This window comes from Lampris incognitus, chromosome 4 (genome assembly GCF_029633865.1).
Source record: "Lampris incognitus isolate fLamInc1 chromosome 4, fLamInc1.hap2, whole genome shotgun sequence".
NCBI classification, from domain to species: Eukaryota; Metazoa; Chordata; class Actinopteri; order Lampriformes; family Lampridae; genus Lampris; species Lampris incognitus.
In genome coordinates, this window is record NC_079214.1 from 1,223,766 (window position 1) to 1,247,558 (window position 23,793).

The window sequence follows — 23,793 nt, forward strand, 5'->3', positions numbered from 1 at the left end:
CTTGAGATTTACAGGGCAGACAAGATATCTGGCAGGAAATGCTCTTGTGCACTACGTTCCACGAGAGAATCAAGGCCAACTCTACTTTAGCCTGAAGTTAAAACTTCTTACCACATGAGATGACACATTTGTCATAGACAGTATTGAACAGTGTAGTCCCAGCAGGACAGAAGCAACCCTCCTTGGTGTTGGAGCTGTTGGTGGACAGCTGGTTGGCTGCCTTGAATTTCTCATTATACCTGATGATGAAATTGTAATTGAGATGTTTGAAAAAACAAATGTACAATATTTTTTCAATGGATATTTTTCAGAGATCTTCTTGATTAATGAAATATCTTTTCATGATGAAAATTATTTCATAGCGATCAAGCAAACATATTTGCAAACGTGTATTTACCGTGCATTGCACGTAGGCTCTACAGCTGGACCACAGGCCATGTGTACCTTGTTGCTGGGACATTTATGCTCTGTTGGACATAAACACTTGTGAGAAAACATCTGTTTGCAGGAATCCATGCAATACCAGCAAGTCAAAGTCATACTGAATCCAGTGAAAAAGAAGTCTTAGTGTTACTCTCACCACAGTGGCCATTGGTGGTGTTCCTCCAGTCTATGCATATTCCTGCTGCAGAGCACTCAGAGGCATAGGCCTCCAGACTGGAGCACCTGTTGTTTCCACCACTGCACACATCAGACCTGCAGACCTTCACAAATGGTCCTGGAGGCACAACTGTGTGGCATGGTCCAAATACACTAGAGGTAAAAAAAACAACCAGGACAGAATGGTATGAAGACGACATACGCATATCAATCATCAGGTAGCGTGATGAAAGCCGGAAGTAGTAGTAGTAGTAGTAGTAGTAGTAGTAGCAGTAGTAGTAGTAGTAGGTAGCATGATAATCACATCTATGGCCCTGTCTATGATGGCCACAGACAGGGACAATATTAAAAGTATTACATTTTACAAAACAGGAATCATAGCCGTTTTTGTACTCCCAAGAACATACCGACGGTCACACAAACAAGTGAAATGATCACAGAAATATTCAGCATGTCCTGGTCCTGTGTAACAGCATTTCAGTGGTCTGCTGTATTGTAGGACTGGATCCAGCACTGACTTCTCAATTCAATCTGATTTTGATTCACACGGTTCTGATCCAAACTGATCTAAATTCAATACAATATCAGTTCATTTAGGAATATTTCAGTTAGAATACTGCTTAGATATGAATGACATTCTCTGAGAATGAATGCTATGAATTGCACAGGGAACCCTCTAACCTTCCGCAAAAAGGTTAATTTTTAACATTAACAACTGCCTCAAAACATTAAAATACATTACTTTTTTAGTAAAAATTTAATGATCCAACACTGATATGAGAACAGAAAATTGCTTTAGGTGCATACAAACTGCATACAAACTGAGGTAAACATTAGAAGGCAAGCAGGCACCTTTGTTTCTGCATTAAAGTCAGCGCAAGGCAAACTAGTGGCATGTCCTGTCTTATCCCTGCAATATGCAGAGTTCGCTAGAGAAAACGTCTGGCAAAAACCATCACACATCTACTGAGAAAAAATGCATATTAAAAAATCAATCTCTGGATTTAAAAAAAACTATATTAGACTGTTCAAATTAAAACAGCAATTAATCAGAGGATAAATATTTTTACCTGGCCCTATTGTGGTGGGTCTTATTCTCTCATACTGAGGAATTCATCTAGTATACGATATATTGGAAAGATACATATTTCCATATTAAGGAGGAATGAAAGGATCTTGAAGAAAATGAGCTTGGTGTTGTCTTATGTCTCCAAGTCTTAACGACATGGTGTGCAGTGACTGCTGGGACGAGGATGTGGAAGCAGCCTGGCTCTCCTCACCTGCTAGTTAAAATGTCACAGATGACAGTTTGGCAGGGCGTTGTGGTGGAGGACGGGGATGAGCTCACTGGGGTCCCAGTAGGGGTGGGTGGAACTGTGGGGGTAACACAGGGTGCGCCTGGGACATGCCACTGGCCGGCAGAGACCAAGCAGCTCTCCACTTGCCCATTGGGGGCGCGGCAGTCATTTGCCTTAGAGTTGTCACAGGTACCTGGAACAAGACAGGCAGCAGAAATAGAGCTTCAATAGAGAAGTTTAATTTATTATTATTATTATTAAATATAGAAAAGCAGAGAAACAGAGCTGAAACATGACCGCCCACTTTTTCAGTAAGCTGGGTTCTGGAAGTAAATGTCCCATTCATTTTCTCCCTAGACATTTGAGAAAACCCCCAAATAAAGAGTTTTAAGCCTTGAAGTGATCCAACCAGGTCCAAGATGAATCATGGTCTTCCACCAACTGATTCCAAGTAACAGCACAGTGTCACTCAAGAACGCTTTGGATTGGAAAGTTTTTAGACCTTTTCTTGAAGGAATTAAGTGACTCATTAATGGGACCACTTGTACCAGGTGACAGAAAGATCTGGACCTAGAGCTTGTCACTTTGATAGAGGGGATAGATAAGAGATCCTACCAAAGGTAGAATGGAGAGGTCAAGCAGGAGTGCACGTTTTAGTACGACTTTGAGTGTAAGTTGGTGCGGTTCTTTGGACTACCCAGAATGCCAACAGCAAGGTTTTGAATCTCATGTGGGCAGCCACTGGAAGGCACTGAGACCCTGGTGATGGCGGAGTAGGCAGAAATCACAATTAACCCCGTTTTGGATAAATTGAGCCGGAAGTGTCGCTCCCTCGTCAAAGCAGACATGTCAGTGAGACAAACAACAACCCTCACTTACACCTCAGTGTCATCATGTGTGAAGGAAACATAGAGTTGGTGTCATCAGCACAGGAATGGCAGGGACAGCTGGGAGCAGAGATTACTGAGCCGAGAGAGTAAGTACAAAGAGTATAAAGGAGTGGGCCAAATACTGAGCCTTGAGACATGCCTGTTGTGACCTGTCTAGGGATGACACCTGACACCTCCACTACATGTGCTACGACCTCCCTTTTGTTAGGTACAATTAGTGCTGGGCAGTATGAGCAAACATTTGTATCACTGTATTTTTTAAGATTCTGGTGGTTACACAATGTATCACAAATACAGCACAATACCACAAACAGGACCCTTGTGTATGTCCCTGGGGAGTCGAGGTGTTGGAAGATCTAGTGCAATCCCATGTTGACTGCATCCTCCACTGACCTGTTTACCTGATTTTTTTGTATTAAGCATAGCTAGAGGTATCAAAATCAATTGAAAAACCTTTTGTAGGGTTAGGTGAATATTTTTCGTATACTGACCTGTCTAGATGTGATTCTCATGAATATTAAATGTATACAGCCAATCCAAGGCAATATGTTATATGTCGTTATATAATGATCTCTTAAAACTCATAAACATTAAGCAGTGAACACAACAAAAAGTTTTTTAGACAACTTTAGGGGGATGGCTACCTCTGAATACTGCAGCAATTCTCAAGAATGTGTAATATCCCTTCACAATTATGTGGACAATAATCGAAAAGTATTTGCTGGTGTAAGGGAATAGGAAGAGGTTGGCAAAGAGGAAGAGGTTGGTAATGAAGAAGTGGGATAGTCAGAGAGATGAAGAAAGTAGACAGGAGTACAAGGAGACGCAGCATAAAGCAAAGAGAGAGGTGGCAAAGGAAAAGGTGTATGGTGAGTTGTATGACAGGTTAGACACTAAGGAAGGAGAAAAGGACTTGTACAGATTGGCTAGACAGAGGGACCGAGTTGTGAAGGATGTGCAGCAAATTAGGGCGATCAAGGATAGAGATGGAAATGTACTGACAAGCGAGGAGAGTGTGCTGAGAAGGTGGAAGGAGTACTTTGAGGGGCTGATGAATGAAGAAAATGAGAGAGAGAGAAGGTTGGATGATGTGGGGATAGTGAATCAGGAAGTTCAGTGGATTAACAAGGAGGAAGTGAGGGCAGCTATGAAGAGGATGAAGAGTGGAAAGGCAGTTGGTCCAGATGACATACCTGTGGAGGCATGGATATGTTTAGGAAAGATGGCAGTGGGGTTTTTAACTAGATTGTTTAACACAATCTTGGAAAGTGAGAGGATGCCTGAGGAGTGGAGAAGAAGCATACTGGTACCGATTTTCAAGAACAAGGGCGATGTACAGAACTGTAGCAACTACAGAGGTATAAAGTTGATCAGCCACAGCATGAAGATATGGGAAAGAGTAATAGAAGCTAGGTTAAGAGGAGGAGAGGTGATGATCAGCAGCAGCAGTATGGTTTCATGCCATGAAAGAGCACCACAGATGTGATGTCTGCTTTGAGAATGTTGATTGAGAAGTATAGAGAAGGCCAGAAAGAGTTACATTGTGTCTTTGTAGATTTAGAGAAAGCATACGACAGGGTGCCGAGAGAGGAGGTGTGGTATTGTATGAGGAAGTCAGGAGTTGCAGAGAAGTATGTAGGAGTGGTGCAGGGTATGTATGAGGGAAGTGTGACAATGGTGAGGTGTGTGGTTGGAATGACAGATGGGTTCAAGGTGGAGGTGGGATTACATCAAGGATCGGCTCTGAGCCCTTTCTTGTTTGCAATGGTGATGGACAGGTTGACGGACAAGATCAGGCAGGAGTCTCCATGGACGATGATGTTCACAGATGACATTGTGATCTGTAGCGAGAGTAGGGTGCAGGTGGAGGAGAACCTGGAGAGGTGGAGGTATGCACTGGAGAGAAGAGGAATGAAAGTCAGTAGGAGCAAGATGGAATACCTATGTGTGAATGAGAGGGAGGACAGTGGAATGGTGAGGATGCAAGGACTCGAGGTGATGAAGGCATTTGAGTTTAAATACTTGGGGTCAACTGTCCAAAGTAACGGGGAGTGCAGGAGAGAGTTGAAGAAGAGAGTGCAGGCAGAGTGGAGTGGGTGGAGAAGAGTGTCAGGAGTGATTTGTGACAGAAGGGTACCAGCAAGAGTTAAAGGGAAGGTTTACAAGATGGTAGTGAGACCAGCTATGTTATATGGTTTGGAGACAGTGGCACTGACGAAAAGACAGGAGGAGGAGCTGGAGGTGGCAAAGTTGAAGATGCTAAGATTTTCATTGGGAGTGACGAAAAAGGACAGGATTAGGAACGAGTATATTAGAGGGACAGCTCAGGTTGGACGGTTTGAAGACAAAGCAAGAGAGGCAAGATTGAGATGGTGTGGACATGTGTGGAGGAGAGATGCTGGGTATATTGGGAGAAGGATGATGAATATGAAGCTGCCAGGGAAGAGGAGAAGAGGAAGGCCAAAGAGGAGGTTTATGGATGTGGTGAGGGAAGACATGCAATGGCTGGTGTGACAGAGGAAGACACAGAAGACAGGAAGAAATGGAAACAGATGGTCCGCTGTGGCGACCCCTAATGGAAGCAGCCGAAAGTAGTAGTAGTATTTGCTGGTGTAAATGGCTGTTTTGTGGTTACTCTCCATAGAGACCACATCTTTCTGCACTCTCTATTCTCAACAGCATCAGCAGCAGCTGAATGAGAGTTACCTTGCTACTCTGGAGAAGTGCTGTGGAGAACCATTTTAGGATTGTGGGCAGTATAGTACTTCATCATTAAGTCAAGATACATTTATCGGAGCATATAATATCTTTTCACAATCTTGTCACTCACGATATCTTGTTCTATTGATACAGTATGGCTAACAAATTCCCTATGACCCAACATTTCAGCTCTATAGAGATGCTGAAACCAGGTTATAGTCTCTTATAATACAGCTCCTCAGTCTGGGTATAAGCCTTTGGTTTAGTGGTTCGTATAGAGTCATCTTTGGGTTTGTCGTTAAGAAATGCATACACTCCTCTGTGAAAAAACAATTGTTTTTGAACTAGAGATGGAGGTCTTGCAGGGTAGTCAGGGCTGGCTGCAGGTCCTGTGATACCCACAACAGAAGTTAGCAGCGCAGTTTTTAAAAAAAATTTTTTTTTTTAAGGCAGGTGCGTAAAGGCGATGTCACTGTTTGCACATGGGGACAAGGGAGGACTGTGGTGGAGGTGATGATGCTAAATCTATTGAAAATAGATTCATATTGTGGGCTGGCAGTGGGCTTGGCAGTTGGCACAATGGCTTGCAGGAGTGGGGGGTGTGGTCTTTAAAATCAGGCCCATGCAGACCTCTAACTGGAGCCATTGGCATAGCAATGGGAGTAAGTTACATTTCCTGATGGACACATTATTTATTCTCTTTTTCAGCCTCACTGCACAAATTAATTGAGCAGTTTGCATTTCCTCTTTTTTATATCTTTGATTCCATCAATGTGCATATCACTGCACACATGAACCACAATAAAAATATAAGAAATGTGTAACTAAAAACTATGTATAACTAAAAACTGCCTCAGTTAATGTTGTTTAGATAGGGTCCTGGAAACTGGCAACCTACCACATTGTCCCTCAGTGTTCCAGCCGAAAAGGGAATAGGGCAGGTTAATGCTAAAGGAGGAACTTTTGTAGATGATCTGAGCCTTGATTGGTGGTATCTCCAAGGTTATCATCGTATCTGTGCTGGTTAGGTGCAGGACAGAGTTGCTGTATGCAGGGTAGATACGTTTCTGGTTGATATACACCTAATGGAGAGGGACAAAAATAACATTAGCTATGTTAGCTAAGGACTCTGAACTATGTTTTGCGGTAGTTCTAACTACCAAAGCGCATTCACGCCAGGATGTACCAACACTGGACTGATGGCTAGATATTTCACTCATCGTGTGAGATAGACATGTCAACAAGGCAGGTCTTGATGGAAGACAATAAAGCTGACTGCTTACCACACTGGCTGTTATTCCTGAGGTCCGTATCTGTGTCAAGATAATCTTGTAGGCCTGGTAGTTGATGATGAGAGCCTGGGGACAGAATGTGCTGTCTTCTGTGTCACAGTACTTATTGTTTACAATAATAGTCAGGTTGTATTTGGAAATTATCTCTTTGACCAAGTAGTAAGAGCAGTTGTCCTTAAAACTGTATGATTTTCCATCAAATGTTATGTAGTTAGCACCACCCCAGCCGCTACACACACCTGTGGGATAGAAGAAAATAGCCATGTGAACGAAGAACAGAGGGAATAACATCGTAATGGGGACTGCTTTGATTCTTTAATCATCCTTCAACTGGTTCAACATGTTTCAGTCCCACTGAGACAACTCTTAACTGGAGACCCTTGTCCACACTGCAGCTGCAATGAGGCGATGGATACCCCTCCAAATCCAAACCAACTTCCCAAATTAGCTGCATTGAATTGACAACTCACATTCGCATTCATAGTGAAAGCAGCATCCGTTGGCATCATACAACTTAACAAGCTTGCGTCCATTGGCACAGGTGGGTAGAAGAGATGTGGGACAAGGACTTCTCGTTTCACTGACTTGACCATTGATGCAAGTAGCATTGGTGCACTTGTCAACTTGCCAGGACTCTCCATTCTACATTAGAAAGGACAAGTTTTACGTACATGTGGATGCGGCAATATGGAAAAAATTAAGTGCACAACCAAAATCAATTAGCCTCTAAAGACTTTCAGCAAAACTAATTTATTTGAGATGTTGCATGAAAAAACTGGGGTGACAGAATTTGTATTGCTTGTCTTAGTACTGTTTTTGTAAGGGAGAAAAGGTGTCCAAACTTTACAAGGCTAATTTTTAATGGACTTTTAAAGAGTAGATATGAAAACATGTTTGAAACTTGTCTAAATACTGCTTGCAGTACACAAAAGAAACTGGATATCATCAAGTTCATTACCATACCGTTCTTGGTGGTTGTACATTGGTGCAGTCTTTAACTGAACTGCTAGTAAATGGGGATGTGGTGGCACTGGACACAGTTGTAGGTGTAGCTGTGGTGGAGGATGAGGAAATGGAGTGGGACACAGTAAATGGGGAGGTTGTTCTGGGAGAGGGTGATGTAGGGCACGGTTTAGATTCTTTCTTTAGTTTACAAGAAAATCCACAATAGGAGGTGTAACACCACCCCAAACCATCAGTGACATTGTAGACCAGATCCCCTGTGGAAAATAAAGAGAAGTTTAAAGAATGACATTAATAAAGAACAGCAAACCCTTTATGGTTACAAAAAAATTGAACTCGTGCATGAAATTCATGGCAAAGGTTAAAAAGAAAGAATTTACAAGAAATAGTCTAATAGAAAGTAAAATATGAATGAAACAATAACATAAAACTGTAAATATAAATGAATGGTAAGTATTTTTAAATGGGATATAGATTACCAGGAAGATATGTTGTTCCATTGACAATGCAGGCACATAGGGTTGCTCCAGACACTCCAGAAGTACTTTTGGTATTAGCTGTAAATGTTGATATTGTTGTATTTCCAACTACTGGGGTTGACGCAGGGGGTCTTGTAGTCCAAACTATCTCTGTGACGGTTCCCCCAGGAACTACAGCAGCAGTTGTTGATTCCACTGAAGTTCTTTCAACAGGAATTGACGTTGAAACTTTGGAAGTAAAAACTGTACTTGAACTACTGGTTGTACTCAAAATATGACCAGCTGTTCTAGGCAATGTAGCAGCGCCTGGTAAAGTTTTTGTAATTGGTTGAATTGAAGTAAAAATTGGAACTGTCGTTGAAATGAAAGCTGAGGTTGGAAGAGTGGTAAAAGTTGATGGCTTAGAAATTACAACAGTTGTTTCTGGGCTTGCTGTTGATGGACGAGATACTGAGGTTGTAGTTTCAACCACAGCTGTAGTAGAGACTGTGTTTGGCCCTGTGGTCTCTACTTTTGGTGGCTTTGTTGTGGACACAGTTTCCGCTGCTGTAACGGCTGCAGTTGTTTCAAATGGTATCACTGTGGTTCCCTTAGATTTGGTTATTGATACAGTGGTGCTGGTAACAACAGACGACTTGGAGGGTACCACAGTTTTCTCTGGGCTGGCTGTTGATGGGGGAGGTACTGAGATTGTGGTTTCAACCACAGCTGTTGTAGAAAGTGTGGTTGACTGGGTGGTTTCTACTTTTGGGGACTTTGTTGTTGATGCAGTCTCAGCTGTTGTAACCGCTGCAGTTGTCTCGACTGGTCTAACTGTGGTTGCCTTAGTTTTGGTTGTTAGTAAGGTGGTGGTGGTAATAACAGAGGGTTTGGAGGTTGCCACTGTTGTTTCTGGGCTTGCTGTTGATGGGCGAGGTACTGAGGTTGTAGTTTCTACTACAGCTGTAACAGAAACCGTTGTTGGCCCTGTGGTTTCTACATTTGGTGGCTTTGTTTTTGATTCAGTCTCTGCTGTTGTAACCTCTGCAGTTGTTTTTACTGGTCTTACTGTGGTTCCCTTAGTTTTGATTATTGGTAGAGTGGTGGTGGTAACAACAGAGGGTTTGGAGGTCGCCACTGTTGTTTCTGCACTTGCTGTTGATGGGTGAGGGGCTGAGGTTGTAGTTTCTACCACAGCTGTAGTAGAAACCGTGGTTGGCCCTGTGGTTTCTACATTTGGTGGCTTTGTTGTTGATGCAGTCTCTGCTGTTGTAACCTCTGCAGTTGTCTCGACTGGTCTTACTGTGGTTCCATTACTTTTGATTGTTGGTAGAGTGGTGGTGGTAACAACAGAGGGTTTGGAGATTGCCACTGTTGTTTCTGGGCTTGCTGTTGATAGGCGAGGTAAAGAGGTTGTAGGTTCAACCACAGCTGTAGTAGAAACTGTAGTTGGCCCTGTGGTTTCCACTTTTGCTGGCTTTGTCGTTGATGATGTCTCTCCTGTTGTAATCTCTGCAGTTGTCTCGACTGGTCTTACTGTGGTTGCCTTAGTTTTGGTTGTTAGTAAGGTGGTGGTGGTAATAATAGAGGGTTTGGAGGTTGCTACTTTTGTTTCTGGGCTTGCTGTTGATGGGTGAGGGGCTGAGGTTGTAGTCTCTACTACAGCTGTAACAGAAACCGTGGTTGGCCCTGTGGTTTCTACATTTGGTGGCTTTGTTGTTGATTCAGTCTCTCCTGTTTTAACTTCTGCAGTTGTTTTTACTGGTCTTACTGTGGTTCCCTTAGTTTTGATTATTGGTAGAGTGGTGGTGGTAACAACAGAGGGTTTGGAGGTTGCCACTGTTGTTTCTGTGCTTGCTGTTGATGGGTGAGGGGCTGAGGTTGTAGTTTCTACCACAGCTGTAGTAGAAACCGTGGTTGTTCCTGTGGTTTCTACATTTGGTGGCTTTGTTGTTGATGCAGTCTCTGCTGTTGTAACCTCTGCAGTTGTCTCGACTGGTCTTACTGTGGTTCCATTAGTTTTGATTGTTGGTAGAGTGGTGGTGGTAACAACAGAGGGTTTGGAGGTTGCCAGTGGTGTTTCTGCGCTTGCTGTTGATGGGCGAGGTACAGAGGTTGTAGGTTCAACCACAGCTGTAGTAGAAACTGTAGTTGGCCCTGTGGTTTCCACTTTTGCTGGCTTTGTCGTTGATGCAGTCTCTCCTGTTCTAATCTCTGCAGTTGTCTCGACTGGTCTTACTGTGGTTGCCTTAGTTTTGGTTGTTAGTAAGGTGGTGGTGGTAATAATAGAGGGTTTGGAGGTTGCTACTTTTGTTTCTGGGCTTGCTGTTGATGGGTGAGGGGCTGACGTTGTAGTTTCTACTACAGCTGTAACAGAAACCGTGGTTGGCCCTGTGGTTTCTACATTTGGTGGCTTTGTTGTTGATTCAGTCTCTGCTGTTGTAACCTCTGCAGTTGTTTTTACTGGTCTTACTGTGGTTCCCTTAGTTTTGATTATTGGTAGAGTGGTGGTGGTAACAACAGAGGGTTTGGAGGTTGCCACTGTTGTTTCTGCACTTGCTGTTGATGGGTGAGGGGCTGAGGTTGTAGTTTCTACCACAGCTGTAGTAGAAACCGTGGTTGGCCCTGTGGTTTCTACATTTGGTGGCTTTGTTGCTGATGCAGTCTCTGCTGTTGTAACCTCTGCAGTTGTCTCGACTGGTCTTACTGTGGTTCCATTACTTTTGATTGTTGGTAGAGTGGTGGTGGTAACAACAGAGGGTTTGGAGGTTGCCACTGTTGTTTCTGGGCTTGCTGTTGATAGGCGAGGTACAGAGGTTGTAGGTTCAACCACAGCTGTAGTAGAAACTGTAGTTGGCCCTGTGGTTTCCACTTTTGCTGGCTTTGTTGTTGATGCAGTCTCTCCTGTTCTAATCTCTGCAGTTGTCTCAACTGGTCTTACTGTGGTTGCCTTAGTTTTGGTTGTTAGTAAGGTGGTGGTGGTAACAACAGAGGGTTTGGAGGTTGCCACAGTTGTTTCTGGGCTTGCTGTTGATGGGTGAGGGGCTGAGGTTGTGGTTTCTACTACAGCTGTAACAGAAACCGTGGTTGGCCCTGTGGTTTCTACATTTGGTGGCTTTGTTGTTGATTCAGTCTCTCCTGTTTTAACTTCTGCAGTTGTTTTTACTGGTCTTACTGTGGTTCCCTTAGTTTTGATTATTGGTAGAGTGGTGGTGGTAACAACAGAGGGTTTGGAGGTTGCCACTGTTGTTTCTGTGCTTGCTGTTGATGGGTGAGGGGCTGAGGTTGTAGTTTCTACCACAGCTGTAGTAGAAACCGTGGTTGGCCCTGTGGTTTCTACATTTGGTGGCTTTGTTGTTGATGCAGTCTCTGCTGTTGTAACCTCTGCAGTTGTCTCGACTAGTCTTACTGTGGTTCCATTACTTTTGATTGTTGGTAGAGTGGTGGTGGTAACAACAGAGGGTTTGGAGGTTGCCACTGTTGTTTCTGGGCTTGCTGTTGATAGGCGAGGTACAGAGGTTGTAGGTTCAACCACAGCTGTAGTAGAAACTGTAGTTGGCCCTGTGGTTTCCACTTTTGCTGGCTTTGTTGTTGATGCAGTCTCTCCTGTTCTAATCTCTGCAGTTGTCTCAACTGGTCTTACTGTGGTTGCCTTAGTTTTGGTTGTTAGTAAGGTGGTGGTGGTAACAACAGAGGGTTTGGAGGTTGCCACAGTTGTTTCTGGGCTTGCTGTTGATGGGTGAGGGGCTGAGGTTGTGGTTTCTACTACAGCTGTAACAGAAACCGTGGTTGGCCCTGTGGTTTCTACATTTGGTGGCTTTGTTGTTGATTCAGTCTCTCCTGTTTTAACTTCTGCAGTTGTTTTTACTGGTCTTACTGTGGTTCCCTTAGTTTTGATTATTGGTAGAGTGGTGGTGGTAACAACAGAGGGTTTGGAGGTTGCCACTGTTGTTTCTGTGCTTGCTGTTGATGGGTGAGGGGCTGAGGTTGTAGTTTCTACCACAGCTGTAGTAGAAACCGTGGTTGGCCCTGTGGTTTCTACATTTGGTGGCTTTGTTGTTGATGCAGTCTCTGCTGTTGTAACCTCTGCAGTTGTCTCGACTGGTCTTACTGTGGTTCCATTAGTTTTGATTGTTGGTAGAGTGGTGGTGGTAACAACAGAGGGTTTGGAGGTTGCCAGTGGTGTTTCTGCGCTTGCTGTTGATGGGCGAGGTACAGAGGTTGTAGGTTCAACCACAGCTGTAGTAGAAACTGTAGTTGGCCCTGTGGTTTCCACTTTTGCTGGCTTTGTCGTTGATGCAGTCTCTCCTGTTCTAATCTCTGCAGTTGTCTCGACTGGTCTTACTGTGGTTGCCTTAGTTTTGGTTGTTAGTAAGGTGGTGGTGGTAACAACAGAGGGTTTGGAGGTTGCCACAGTTGTTTCTGGGCTTGCTGTTGATGGGTGAGGGGCTGAGGTTGTGGTTTCTACTACAGCTGTAACAGAAACCGTGGTTGGCCCTGTGGTTTCTACATTTGGTGGCTTTGTTGTTGATTCAGTCTCTCCTGTTTTAACTTCTGCAGTTGTTTTTACTGGTCTTACTGTGGTTCCCTTAGTTTTGATTATTGGTAGAGTGGTGGTGGTAACAACAGAGGGTTTGGAGGTTGCCACTGTTGTTTCTGTGCTTGCTGTTGATGGGTGAGGGGCTGAGGTTGTAGTTTCTACCACAGCTGTAGTAGAAACCGTGGTTGGCCCTGTGGTTTCTACATTTGGTGGCTTTGTTGTTGATGCAGTCTCTGCTGTTGTAACCTCTGCAGTTGTCTCGACTGGTCTTACTGTGGTTCCATTAGTTTTGATTGTTGGTAGAGTGGTGGTGGTAACAACAGAGGGTTTGGAGGTTGCCAGTGGTGTTTCTGCGCTTGCTGTTGATGGGCGAGGTACAGAGGTTGTAGGTTCAACCACAGCTGTAGTAGAAACTGTAGTTGGCCCTGTGGTTTCCACTTTTGCTGGCTTTGTCGTTGATGCAGTCTCTCCTGTTCTAATCTCTGCAGTTGTCTCGACTGGTCTTACTGTGGTTGCCTTAGTTTTGGTTGTTAGTAAGGTGGTGGTGGTAATAATAGAGGGTTTGGAGGTTGCTACTTTTGTTTCTGGGCTTGCTGTTGATGGGTGAGGGGCTGACGTTGTAGTTTCTACTACAGCTGTAACAGAAACCGTGGTTGGCCCTGTGGTTTCTACATTTGGTGGCTTTGTTGTTGATTCAGTCTCTGCTGTTGTAACCTCTGCAGTTGTTTTTACTGGTCTTACTGTGGTTCCCTTAGTTTTGATTATTGGTAGAGTGGTGGTGGTAACAACAGAGGGTTTGAAGGTTGCCACTGTTGTTTCTGCACTTGCTGTTGATGGGTGAGGGGCTGAGGTTGTAGTTTCTACCACAGCTGTAGTAGAAACCGTGGTTGGCCCTGTGGTTTCTACATTTGGTGGCTTTGTTGTTGATGCAGTCTCTGCTGTTGTAACCTCTGCAGTTGTCTCGACTGGTTTTACTGTGGTTCCATTACTTTTGATTGTTGGTAGAGTGGTGGTGGTAACAACAGAGGGTTTGGAGGTTGCCACTGTTGTTTCTGGGCTTGCTGTTGATAGGCGAGGTACAGAGGTTGTAGGTTCAACCACAGCTGTAGTAGAAACTGTAGTTGGCCCTGTGGTTTCCACTTTTGCTGGCTTTGTTGTTGATGCAGTCTCTCCTGTTCTAATCTCTGCAGTTGTCTCAACTGGTCTTACTGTGGTTGCCTTAGTTTTGGTTGTTAGTAAGGTGGTGGTGGTAACAACAGAGGGTTTGGAGGTTGCCACAGTTGTTTCTGGGCTTGCTGTTGATGGGTGAGGGGCTGAGGTTGTGGTTTCTACTACAGCTGTAACAGAAACCGTGGTTGGCCCTGTGGTTTCTACATTTGGTGGCTTTGTTGTTGATTCAGTCTCTCCTGTTTTAACTTCTGCAGTTGTTTTTACTGGTCTTACTGTGGTTCCCTTAGTTTTGATTATTGGTAGAGTGGTGGTGGTAACAACAGAGGGTTTGGAGGTTGCCACTGTTGTTTCTGTGCTTGCTGTTGATGGGTGAGGGGCTGAGGTTGTAGTTTCTACCACAGCTGTAGTAGAAACCGTGGTTGGCCCTGTGGTTTCTACATTTGGTGGCTTTGTTGTTGATGCAGTCTCTGCTGTTGTAACCTCTGCAGTTGTCTCGACTGGTCTTACTGTGGTTCCATTAGTTTTGATTGTTGGTAGAGTGGTGGTGGTAACAACAGAGGGTTTGGAGGTTGCTACTTTTGTTTCTGGGCTTGCTGTTGATGGGCGAGGTACAGAGGTTGTAGGTTCAACCAAAGCTGTAGTAGAAACTGTAGTTGGCCCTGTGGTTTCCACTTTTGCTGGCTTTGTCGTTGATGCAGTCTCTCCTGTTCTAATCTCTGCAGTTGCCTCGACTGGTCTTACTGTGGTTGCCTTAGTTTTGGTTGTTAGTAAGGTGGTGGTGGTAATAATAGAGGGTTTGGAGGTTGTTACTTTTGTTTCTGGGATTGCTGTTGATGGGTGAGGGGCTGACATTGTAGTTTCTACTACAGCTGTAACAGAAACCGTGGTTGGCCCTGTGGTTTCTACATTTGGTGGCTTTGTTGTTGATTCAGTCTCTGCTGTTGTAACCTCTGCAGTTGTTTTTACTGGTCTTACTGTGGTTCCCTTAGTTTTGATTATTGGTAGAGTGGTGGTGGTAACAACAGAGGGTTTGGAGGTTGCCACTGTTGTTTCTGCACTTGCTGTTGATGGGTGAGGGGCTGAGGTTGTAGTTTCTACCACAGCTGTAGTAGAAACCGTGGTTGGCCCTGTGGTTTCTACATTTGGTGGCTTTGTTGTTGATGCAGTCTCTGCTGTTGTAACCTCTGCAGTTGTCTCGACTGGTCTTACTGTGGTTCCATTACTTTTGATTGTTGGCAGAGTGGTGGTGGTAACAACAGAGGGTTTGGAGGTTGCCACTGTTGTTTCTGGGATTGCTGTTGATAGGCGAGGTACAGAGGTTGTAGGTTCAACCACAGCTGTAGTAGAAACTGTAGTTGGCCCTGTGGTTTCCACTTTTGCTGGCTTTGTTGTTGATGCAGTCTCTCCTGTTCTAATCTCTGCAGTTGTCTCAACTGGTCTTACTGTGGTTGCCTTAGTTTTGGTTGTTAGTAAGGTGGTGGTGGTAACAACAGAGGGTTTGGAGGTTGCCACAGTTGTTTCTGGGCTTGCTGTTGATGGGTGAGGGGCTGAGGTTGTGGTTTCTACTACAGCTGTAACAGAAACCGTGGTTGGCCCTGTGGTTTCTACATTTGGTGGCTTTGTTGTTGATTCAGTCTCTCCTGTTTTAACTTCTGCAGTTGTTTTTACTGGTCTTACTGTGGTTCCCTTAGTTTTGATTATTGGTAGAGTGGTGGTGGTAACAACAGAGGGTTTGGAGGTTGCCACTGTTGTTTCTGTGCTTGCTGTTGATGGGTGAGGGGCTGAGGTTGTAGTTTCTACCACAGCTGTAGTAGAAACCGTGGTTGGCCCTGTGGTTTCTACATTTGGTGGCTTTGTTGTTGATGCAGTCTCTGCTGTTGTAACCTCTGCAGTTGTCTCAACTGGTCTTACTGTGGTTCCATTAGTTTTGATTGTTGGTAGAGTGGTGGTGGTAACAACAGAGGGTTTGGAGGTTGCCAGTGGTGTTTCTGCGCTTGCTGTTGATGGGCGAGGTACAGAGGTTGTAGGTTCAACCACAGCTGTAGTAGAAACTGTAGTTGGCCCTGTGGTTTCCACTTTTGCTGGCTTTGTCGTTGATGCAGTCTCTCCTGTTCTAATCTCTGCAGTTGTCTCGACTGGTCTTACTGTGGTTGCCTTAGTTTTGGTTGTTAGTAAGGTGGTGGTGGTAATAATAGAGGGTTTGGAGGTTGTTACTTTTGTTTCTGGGCTTGCTGTTGATGGGTGAGGGGCTGACATTGTAGTTTCTACTACAGCTGTAACAGAAACCGTGGTTGGCCCTGTGGTTTCTACATTTGGTGGCTTTGTTGTTGATTCAGTCTCTGCTGTTGTAACCTCTGCAGTTGTTTTTACTGGTCTTACTGTGGTTCCCTTAGTTTTGATTATTGGTAGAGTGGTGGTGGTAACAACAGAGGGTTTGGAGGTTGCCACTGTTGTTTCTGCACTTGCTGTTGATGGGTGAGGGGCTGAGGTTGTAGTTTCTACCACAGCTGTAGTAGAAACCGTGGTTGGCCCTGTGGTTTCTACATTTGGTGGCTTTGTTGTTGATGCAGTCTCTGCTGTTGTAACCTCTGCAGTTGTCTTGACTGGTCTTACTGTGGTTCCATTACTTTTGATTGTTGGTAGAGTGGTGGTGGTAACAACAGAGGGTTTGGAGGTTGCCACTGTTGTTTCTGGGCTTGCTGTTGATAGGCGAGGTACAGAGGTTGTAGGTTCAACCACAGCTGTAGTAGAAACTGTAGTTGGCCCTGTGGTTTCCACTTTTGCTGGCTTTGTTGTTGATGCAGTCTCTCCTGTTCTAATCTCTGCAGTTGTCTCAACTGGTCTTACTGTGGTTGCCTTAGTTTTGGTTGTTAGTAAGGTGGTGGTGGTAACAACAGAGGGTTTGGAGGTTGCCACAGTTGTTTCTGGGCTTGCTGTTGATGGGTGAGGGGCTGAGGTTGTAGTTTCTACTACAGCTGTAACAGAAACCGTGGTTGGCCCTGTGGTTTCTACATTTGGTGGCTTTGTTGTTGATTCAGTCTCTGCTGTTGTAACCTCTGCAGTTGTTTTTACTGGTCTTACTGTGGTTCCCTTAGTTTTGATTGTTGGTAGAGTGGTGGTGGTAACAACAGAGGGTTTGGAGGTTGCGACTGTTGTTTCTGGACTTGCTGTTGATGGGTGAGGGGCTGAGGTTGTAGTTTCTACTACAGCTGTAGTAGAAACTGTGGTTGGCCCTGTGGGTTCTACATTTGGTGGCTTTGTTGTTGATGCAGTCTCTGCTGTTGTAACCTCTGCAGTTGTCTCGACTGGTCTTACTGTGGTTCCATTAGTTTTGATTGTTGGTAGAGTGGTGGTGGTAACAACAGAGGGTTTGGAGGTCCCCACTGTTATTTCTGGGCTTGCTGTTGATGGGTGAGGTACAGAGGTTGTAGATTCAACCACAGCTGTAGTAGAAACTGTAGTTGGCCCTGTGGTTTCCACTTTTGCTGGCTTTGTCGTTGATGCAGTCTCTCCTGTTGTAATCTCTGCAGTTGTCTCGACTGGTCTTACTGTGGTTGCCTTAGTTTTGGTTGTTGGTAGAGTGGTGGTGGTAACAACAGAGGGTTTGGAGGTTGTCAGTGTTGTTTCTGCGCTTGCTGTTAATAGGCGAGGTACAGAGGTTGTAGATTCAACCACAGCTGTAGTAGAAACCGTGGTTGGCCCTGTGGTTTCTACATTTAGTGGCTTTGTTGTTGATTCAGTCTCTGCTGTTGTAACCTCTGCAATTGTCTCGACTGGTCTTACTGTGGTTCCATTAGTTTTGATTGTTGGTAGAGTGGTGGTGGTAACAACAGAGGGTTTGGAGGTTGCGACTGTTGTTTCTGGACTTGCTGTTGATGGGTGAGGGGCTGAGGTTGTAGTTTCTACTACAGCTGTAGTAGAAACTGTGGTTGGCCCTGTGGGTTCTACATTTGGTGGCTTCGTTGTTAATGCAGTCTCTGCTGTTGTAACCTCTGCAGTTGTCCCAACTGGTCTTACTGTGGTTCCCTTAGTTTTGATTGTTGGTAAAGTGGTTGTGGTAACAACAGAGGGTTTGGAGGTCCCCACTGTTATTTCTGGGCTTGCTGTTGATGGGTGAGGGGCTGAGGTAGTAGTTTCTACCACAGCTGTGGTAGAAACCGTAGTTGGCCCCATGGTTTCCACTTTTGCTGGCTTTGTCGTTGATGCAGTCTCTCCTGTTGTAATCTCTGCAGTTGTTTCGACTGGTCTTACTGTGGTTCCATTAGTTTTGATTGCTGGTAGAGTGGTGGTGGTAACAACAGAGGGTTTGGAGGTTGCCAGTGTTGTTTCTGCGCTTGCTGTTGATAGGCGAGGTACAGAGGTTGTAGATTCAACCACAGCTGTAGTAGACACCGTGGTTGGCCCTGTGATTTCTACATTTGGTGGCTTTGTCGTTGATGCTGTCTCTCCTGTTCTAATCTCTGCAGTTGTCTCAACTGGTCTTACTGTGGTTGCCTTAGTTTTGGTTGTTAGTAAGGTGGTGGTGGTAATAACAGAGGATTTGGAGGTTGCCACTGTTGTTTCTGGGCTTGATGTTGATGGGCGAGGTACTGAGGTTGTAGTTTCTACTACAGCTGTAACAGAAACTGTGGTTGGCCCTGTGGTTTCTACATTTGGTGGCTTTGTTGTTGATGCAGTCTCTTCTGTTGTAACCTCTGCAGTTGTCTCAACTGGACTTACTATGGTTCCATTAGTTTTGATTGTTGGTAGAGTGGTGGTGGTAACAACAGACGACTTGGAGGTTGCCACTGTTGTTTCTGGGCTTGCTGTTGATGGGTGAGGGGCTGAGGTTGTAGTTTCTACCACAGCTGTGGTAGAAACCGTGGTTGGCCCCATGGTTTCCACTTTTGCTGGCTTTGTCGTTGATGCAGTCTCTCCTGTTGTAATCTCTGCAGTTGTCTCGAGTGGTCTTACTGTGGTTCCATTAGTTTTGATTGTTGGTAGAGTGGTGGTGGTAATAACAGAGGGTTTGGAGGTTGCCAGTGTTGTTTCTGTGCTTGCTGTTGATAGGCGAGATACAGAGGTTGTAGGTTCAACCACAGCTGTAGTAGAAACCGTGGTTGGCCCTGTGATTTCTACATTTAGTGGCTTTGTTGTTGATGCAGTCTCTGCTGTTGTAACCTCTGCAGTTGTCTCGACTGGTCTTACTGTGGTTCCATTAGTTTTGATTGTTGGTAGAGTGCTGGTGGTAACAACAGAGGGTTTGGAGGTTGCCACTGTTGTTTCTGGGCTTGCTGTTGATAGGCGAGATACAGAGGTTGTAGGTTCAACCACAGCTGTAGTAGAAACTGTAGTTGGCCCTGTGGTTTCCACTTTTGCTGGCTTTGTCGTTGATGCAGTCTCTCCTGTTCTAATCTCAGCAGTTGTCTCAACTGGTCTTACTGTGGTTGCCTTAGTTTTGGTTGTTAGTAAGGTGGTGGTGGTAACAACAGAGGGTTTGGAGGTTGCCACAGTTGTTTCTGGGCTTGCTGTGGATGGGTGAGGGGCTGAGGTTGTGGTTTCTACTACAGCTGTAACAGAAACCGTGGTTGGCCCTGTGGTTTCTACATTTGGTGGCTTTGTTGTTGATTCAGTCTCTGCTGTTGTAACCTCTGCAGTTGTTTTTACTGGTCTTACTGTGGTTCCCTTAGTTTTGATTGTTGGTGGAGTGGTGGTGGTAACAACAGAGGGTTTGGAGGTTGCGACTGTTGTTTCTGGACTTGCTGTTGATGGGTGAGGGGCTGAGGTTGTAGTTTCTACTACAGCTGTAGTAGAAACTGTGGTTGGCCCTGTGGGTTCTACATTTGGTGGCTTCGTTGTTAATGCAGTCTCTGCTGTTGTAACCTCTGCAGTTGTCCCAACTGGTCTTACTGTGGTTCCCTTAGTTTTGATTGTTGGTAGAGTGGTGGTGGTAACAACAGAGGGTTTGGAGGTTGCCATAGTTGTTTCTGGGATTGCTGTTGATGGGTGAGGTACTGAGGTTGTAGTTTCTACTACAGCTGTAACAGAAACCGTGGTTGGCCCTGTGCTTTCTACATTTGGTGGCTTTGTTGTTGATGCAGTCTCTGCTGTTTTAACCTCTGCAGTTGTCTCGACAAGACTTACTGTGGTTCCCTTAGTTTTGATTGTTGGTAGAGTGGTGGTGGTAACAACAGAGGGTTTGGAGGTTGCCACTGTTGTTTCTGGGCTTGCTGTTGATGGGTGAGGGGCTGAGGTTGTAGTTTCTACCACAGCTGTAGTAGAAACCGTGGTTGGCCCTGTGATTTCTACATTTGGTGGCTTTGTTGTTGATTCAGTCTCTGCTGTTGTAACCTCTGCAGTTGTTTTTACTGGTCTTACTGTGGTTCCCTTAGTTTTGAGTGTTGGTAGAGTGGTGGTGGTAATAATAGAGGATATGGAGGTTGCCAGTGTTGTTTCTGGGTTTGCTGTTGATAGGCGAGGTACAGAGGCTGTAGATTCAACCACAGCTGTTGTAGAAACCGTGGTTGGCCCTGTGATTTCTACATTTGGTGGCTTTGTCGTTGATGCTGTCTCTCCTGTTCTAATCTCTGCAGTTGTCTCAACTGATCTTACTGTGGTTGCCTTAGTTTTGGTTGTTAGTAAGGTGGTGGTGGTAACAATAGAGGGTTTGGAGGTTGCCACTGTTGTTTCTGGGCTTGCTGTTGATCGGCGAGGTACTGAGGTTTTAGTCTCAACCACAGCTGTAGTAGAAATTGTGACTGGCCCTGTGGTTTCTACATTTGGTGGCTTTGTTGTTGATACAGTCTCTGCTGTTGTAACCTCAGTAGTTGTTTTTACTAGTCTTACTGTGGTTCCCTTAGTTTTGACTGTTGGTAGAGTGGTGGTGGTAATAATAGAGGGTTTGGAGGTTGCCACTGTTGTTTCTGGGCTTGCTGTTGATGGGTGAGGGGCTGAGGTTGTAGTTTCTACCACAGCTGTGGTAGAAACCGTAGTTGGCCCCATGGTTTCCACTTTTGCTGGCTTTGTCGTTGATGCAGTCTCTCCTGTTGTAATCTCTGCAGTTGTCTCGACTGGTCTTACTGTGGTTCCCTTAGTTTTGGTTGTTGGTAGAGTGGTGGTGGTAATAATAGAGGGTTTGGAGGTTGCCACTGTTGTTTCTGGGCTTGCTGTTGATGGGTGAGGGGCTGAGGTTGTAGTTTCTACCACAGCTGTGGTAGAAACCGTAGTTGGCCCCATGGTTTCCACTTTTGCTGGCTTTGTCGTTGATGCAGTCTCTCCTGTTGTAATCTCTGCAGTTGTCTCGACTGGTCTTACTGTGGTTCCCTTAGTTTTGGTTGTTAGTAGAGTGGTGGTGGTAACAACAGAGGGTTTGGAGGTTGCTACTGTTGTTTCTGGGCTTGCTGTTGATGGGCGGGATACAGAGGTTGTAGGTTCAACCCCAGCTGTAGTAAAAATTGTAACTGGCCCCGTGTTTTCTGTTTTTGGCAACTTTGTTGTTGATGTAGTCTCTGCTGTTGTAATCTCTGCAGTTGTCTCAGCTAGTTTTACTGTGGTTGCCTTAGTTAAGGTTGTTGGTAGATTGGTGGTGGTAACAACAGAGGGTTTGAAGGTTGCCACGGTTGTTTCTGGGCTTGCTGTTGATGGGTGAGGTACTGAGGTTGTAGTTTCTACTACAGCTGTAACAGAAACCGTGGTTGGCCCTGTGGTTTCTACATTTGGTGGCTCTGTTGTTGATTCAGTCTCTGCTGTTGTAACCTCTGCAGTTGTCTCGACTGGTCTTACTGTGGTTCCCTTAGTTTTGATTGTTGGTAAAGTGGTGGTAGTAATAACAGATGGTTTGGAGGTTACCACAGTTGTTTCGGGGCTTTCCGTCGATTGGCGAGGTAATAAGGTTGTTGTTTCCACCACAGTTCTAGTAGAAACTGTGGTTGGCCCAGTTGTTTCTACTTTTGGTGGTTTTGTTGTCCAAGAGGTTGACACAGGTTTCGAAGTTGTAGCCAATACATGGGTAACTTGTGATGTTGTTTCTGTGACTGAAATAAATTTTTCAATGGTTATTGTCACAGCCCAGTATTTAGTACAATGACTCTTTGCAGTATAAACAATTATTCAATCAAATTTGCAAAAGATCTACATTTCCAAGAAAACGTTCAAGTATGTTATCTTGATGTCTACAGTTGTATGTCTTCCTTACTTCCACAAGAGTACCTTTTTAACCTATTTTACCTATTAATTTTTCAACCTGTCTCTCCCAACATATTTGAAAAAGCAAAAAAAAAAAAAAATTAGTTGAGTGCCAGAACAAATTGCAGTTGGTGATTAGGGTGGTGTTAGTTAGACTGATGGTAGTGTTGTAGTTGAACATCTCAGCCTAGCTTCCTTCAAATCTACCCAGTGTTTAGTTGGGTAAAGCTGGCATGTTGTCTTTCTACTAATGTGCTGGACTACATCTGTGGTGCCTACATAATATGGGGTAACAGTCTCTTTTATGCCCCCTATGACATTGATGAGATCAAGGTTAATTGAAGTGAACCAGTTGGTGCCACTCAACTGATTCCTACAGTGCTGCTGCGGTACGACTGCTTGGCTGTTGCTCACCCTCACTCAGATTCCACCTGTTTCCATCTGCATACACTGTACTGGGATTTAGTCTTATGTTCTCTTTATCTATTAAATATTTGGGTACTGTCAGTGCAGTCTGTATATATAAGCAGATCTATTCATCACCAAAGCTAAAAGTCATATTGCCACTCCAGTGAAATGAAGCTTTTAAAATATGTGAATTGTCCTAGTTGAGTAGTTATTTTTTTGTCACACAACTATTGGGCTACTGTTTTGGAATAGGTATATGATTTATTTCAGAACTGAAGCCATACAGAACCAATAGCTTGCATTTTCGCTCAAACAATAACAAAAGAAGCAATAATGAAGCTAATGTAAAAAGAATCTATAATGTAAAAAGAATATTTAATGTTGGGAACTGGTGACCTCTAAGCTGTTTTTTGAATTTTGCTGTTTCTGTTGTTTTGGTTTTTTTGTTATAGGGTACAGCTACACCTTGTGTCCCCGATTCTTCTCCTAGGGACATCTGCAATCGCCCACTAGCTGTAAATTACAGAACATTATTTACTTTTACCATAGAGATGTTGCAAGGTCAGCATCACCACAAAATCCTTTTTCCAATTTTGGAGTTTCATCTTTCAAAAGCATGGCTCATAGCAGTTTAATAGCAAAAGCAGTCGTGGATTGAAAGAGTGGATTGAAAGAGATGATATGGTGCAACAAGCCACTCTTGCACCCTGAGATACCCGAAACTTGCTTGGGTTGAGAAATGTTCTTCTTGAGCAACAATTTCTCTTGCAGCAAACCAATCAGAACAGTTCCCCCTCAAAGTCAGCTGGAGACCGAGGGACTCGGTGGGAGTTCCCATTAAGTTCCATGTGCTCACTTGAGAATGTTGGCTTGCTGTTGTTTTGCAACTATAATAATAGATCATGACATAATGTTATGCATATCTCGTGGCAAAACAACAATTTGATGTGCTCTATCATCCCTTTCCATTCATTTTTCATCAATTCTCAGTGCGCTCAAGTTTGGCATTGGGTTTGGTCTGAGTTCACCGTAAACTTAGAGGCTTTCATGATTCTGCTATAACAGATATAGGTTGTCCCTCACTGCTCACACACCTTCACAGTTTACCATGTGCTCTCCCTTCACCACATGTCAAATCCAACCAGGCTCCCATTATCAGCAAGAATGGCTGGTATGAGCTTCGTGGCTAAGCTAGAATCCGCAAGTCACACTATGCCATGGGACCTAAAAAAAACTTTTCTTATAAAGATACAATGGAAAAGAAAAACAAATCTGGACATTGCAAAAGTGCAAAATCAACTCTGAATGATC

General features: G+C 44.4%; 1 protein-coding gene across 1 annotated transcript in view; it reads right to left on the reverse strand.

Moving 5' to 3' along the window:
• Positions 1-23,793, reverse strand: part of LOC130111525 (mucin-2-like) — a 168,681-nt gene that overhangs the window by 19,470 nt on the left and 125,418 nt on the right. Inside the window, exons 29-39 of the mRNA XM_056278748.1 lie at positions 20,503-21,213; positions 10,056-17,001; positions 8,223-8,300; positions 7,744-8,000; positions 7,251-7,422; positions 6,772-7,019; positions 6,387-6,570; positions 1,881-2,091; positions 581-753; positions 398-467; positions 112-239 (exon numbers count right to left, since the gene is read on the reverse strand). Of these exons, the coding sequence (XP_056134723.1) occupies positions 112-239; positions 398-467; positions 581-753; positions 1,881-2,091; positions 6,387-6,570; positions 6,772-7,019; positions 7,251-7,422; positions 7,744-8,000; positions 8,223-8,300; positions 10,056-17,001; positions 20,503-21,213 (9,178 nt within the window). The remainder of the gene's footprint in view (positions 1-111; positions 240-397; positions 468-580; positions 754-1,880; positions 2,092-6,386; positions 6,571-6,771; positions 7,020-7,250; positions 7,423-7,743; positions 8,001-8,222; positions 8,301-10,055; positions 17,002-20,502; positions 21,214-23,793) is intronic.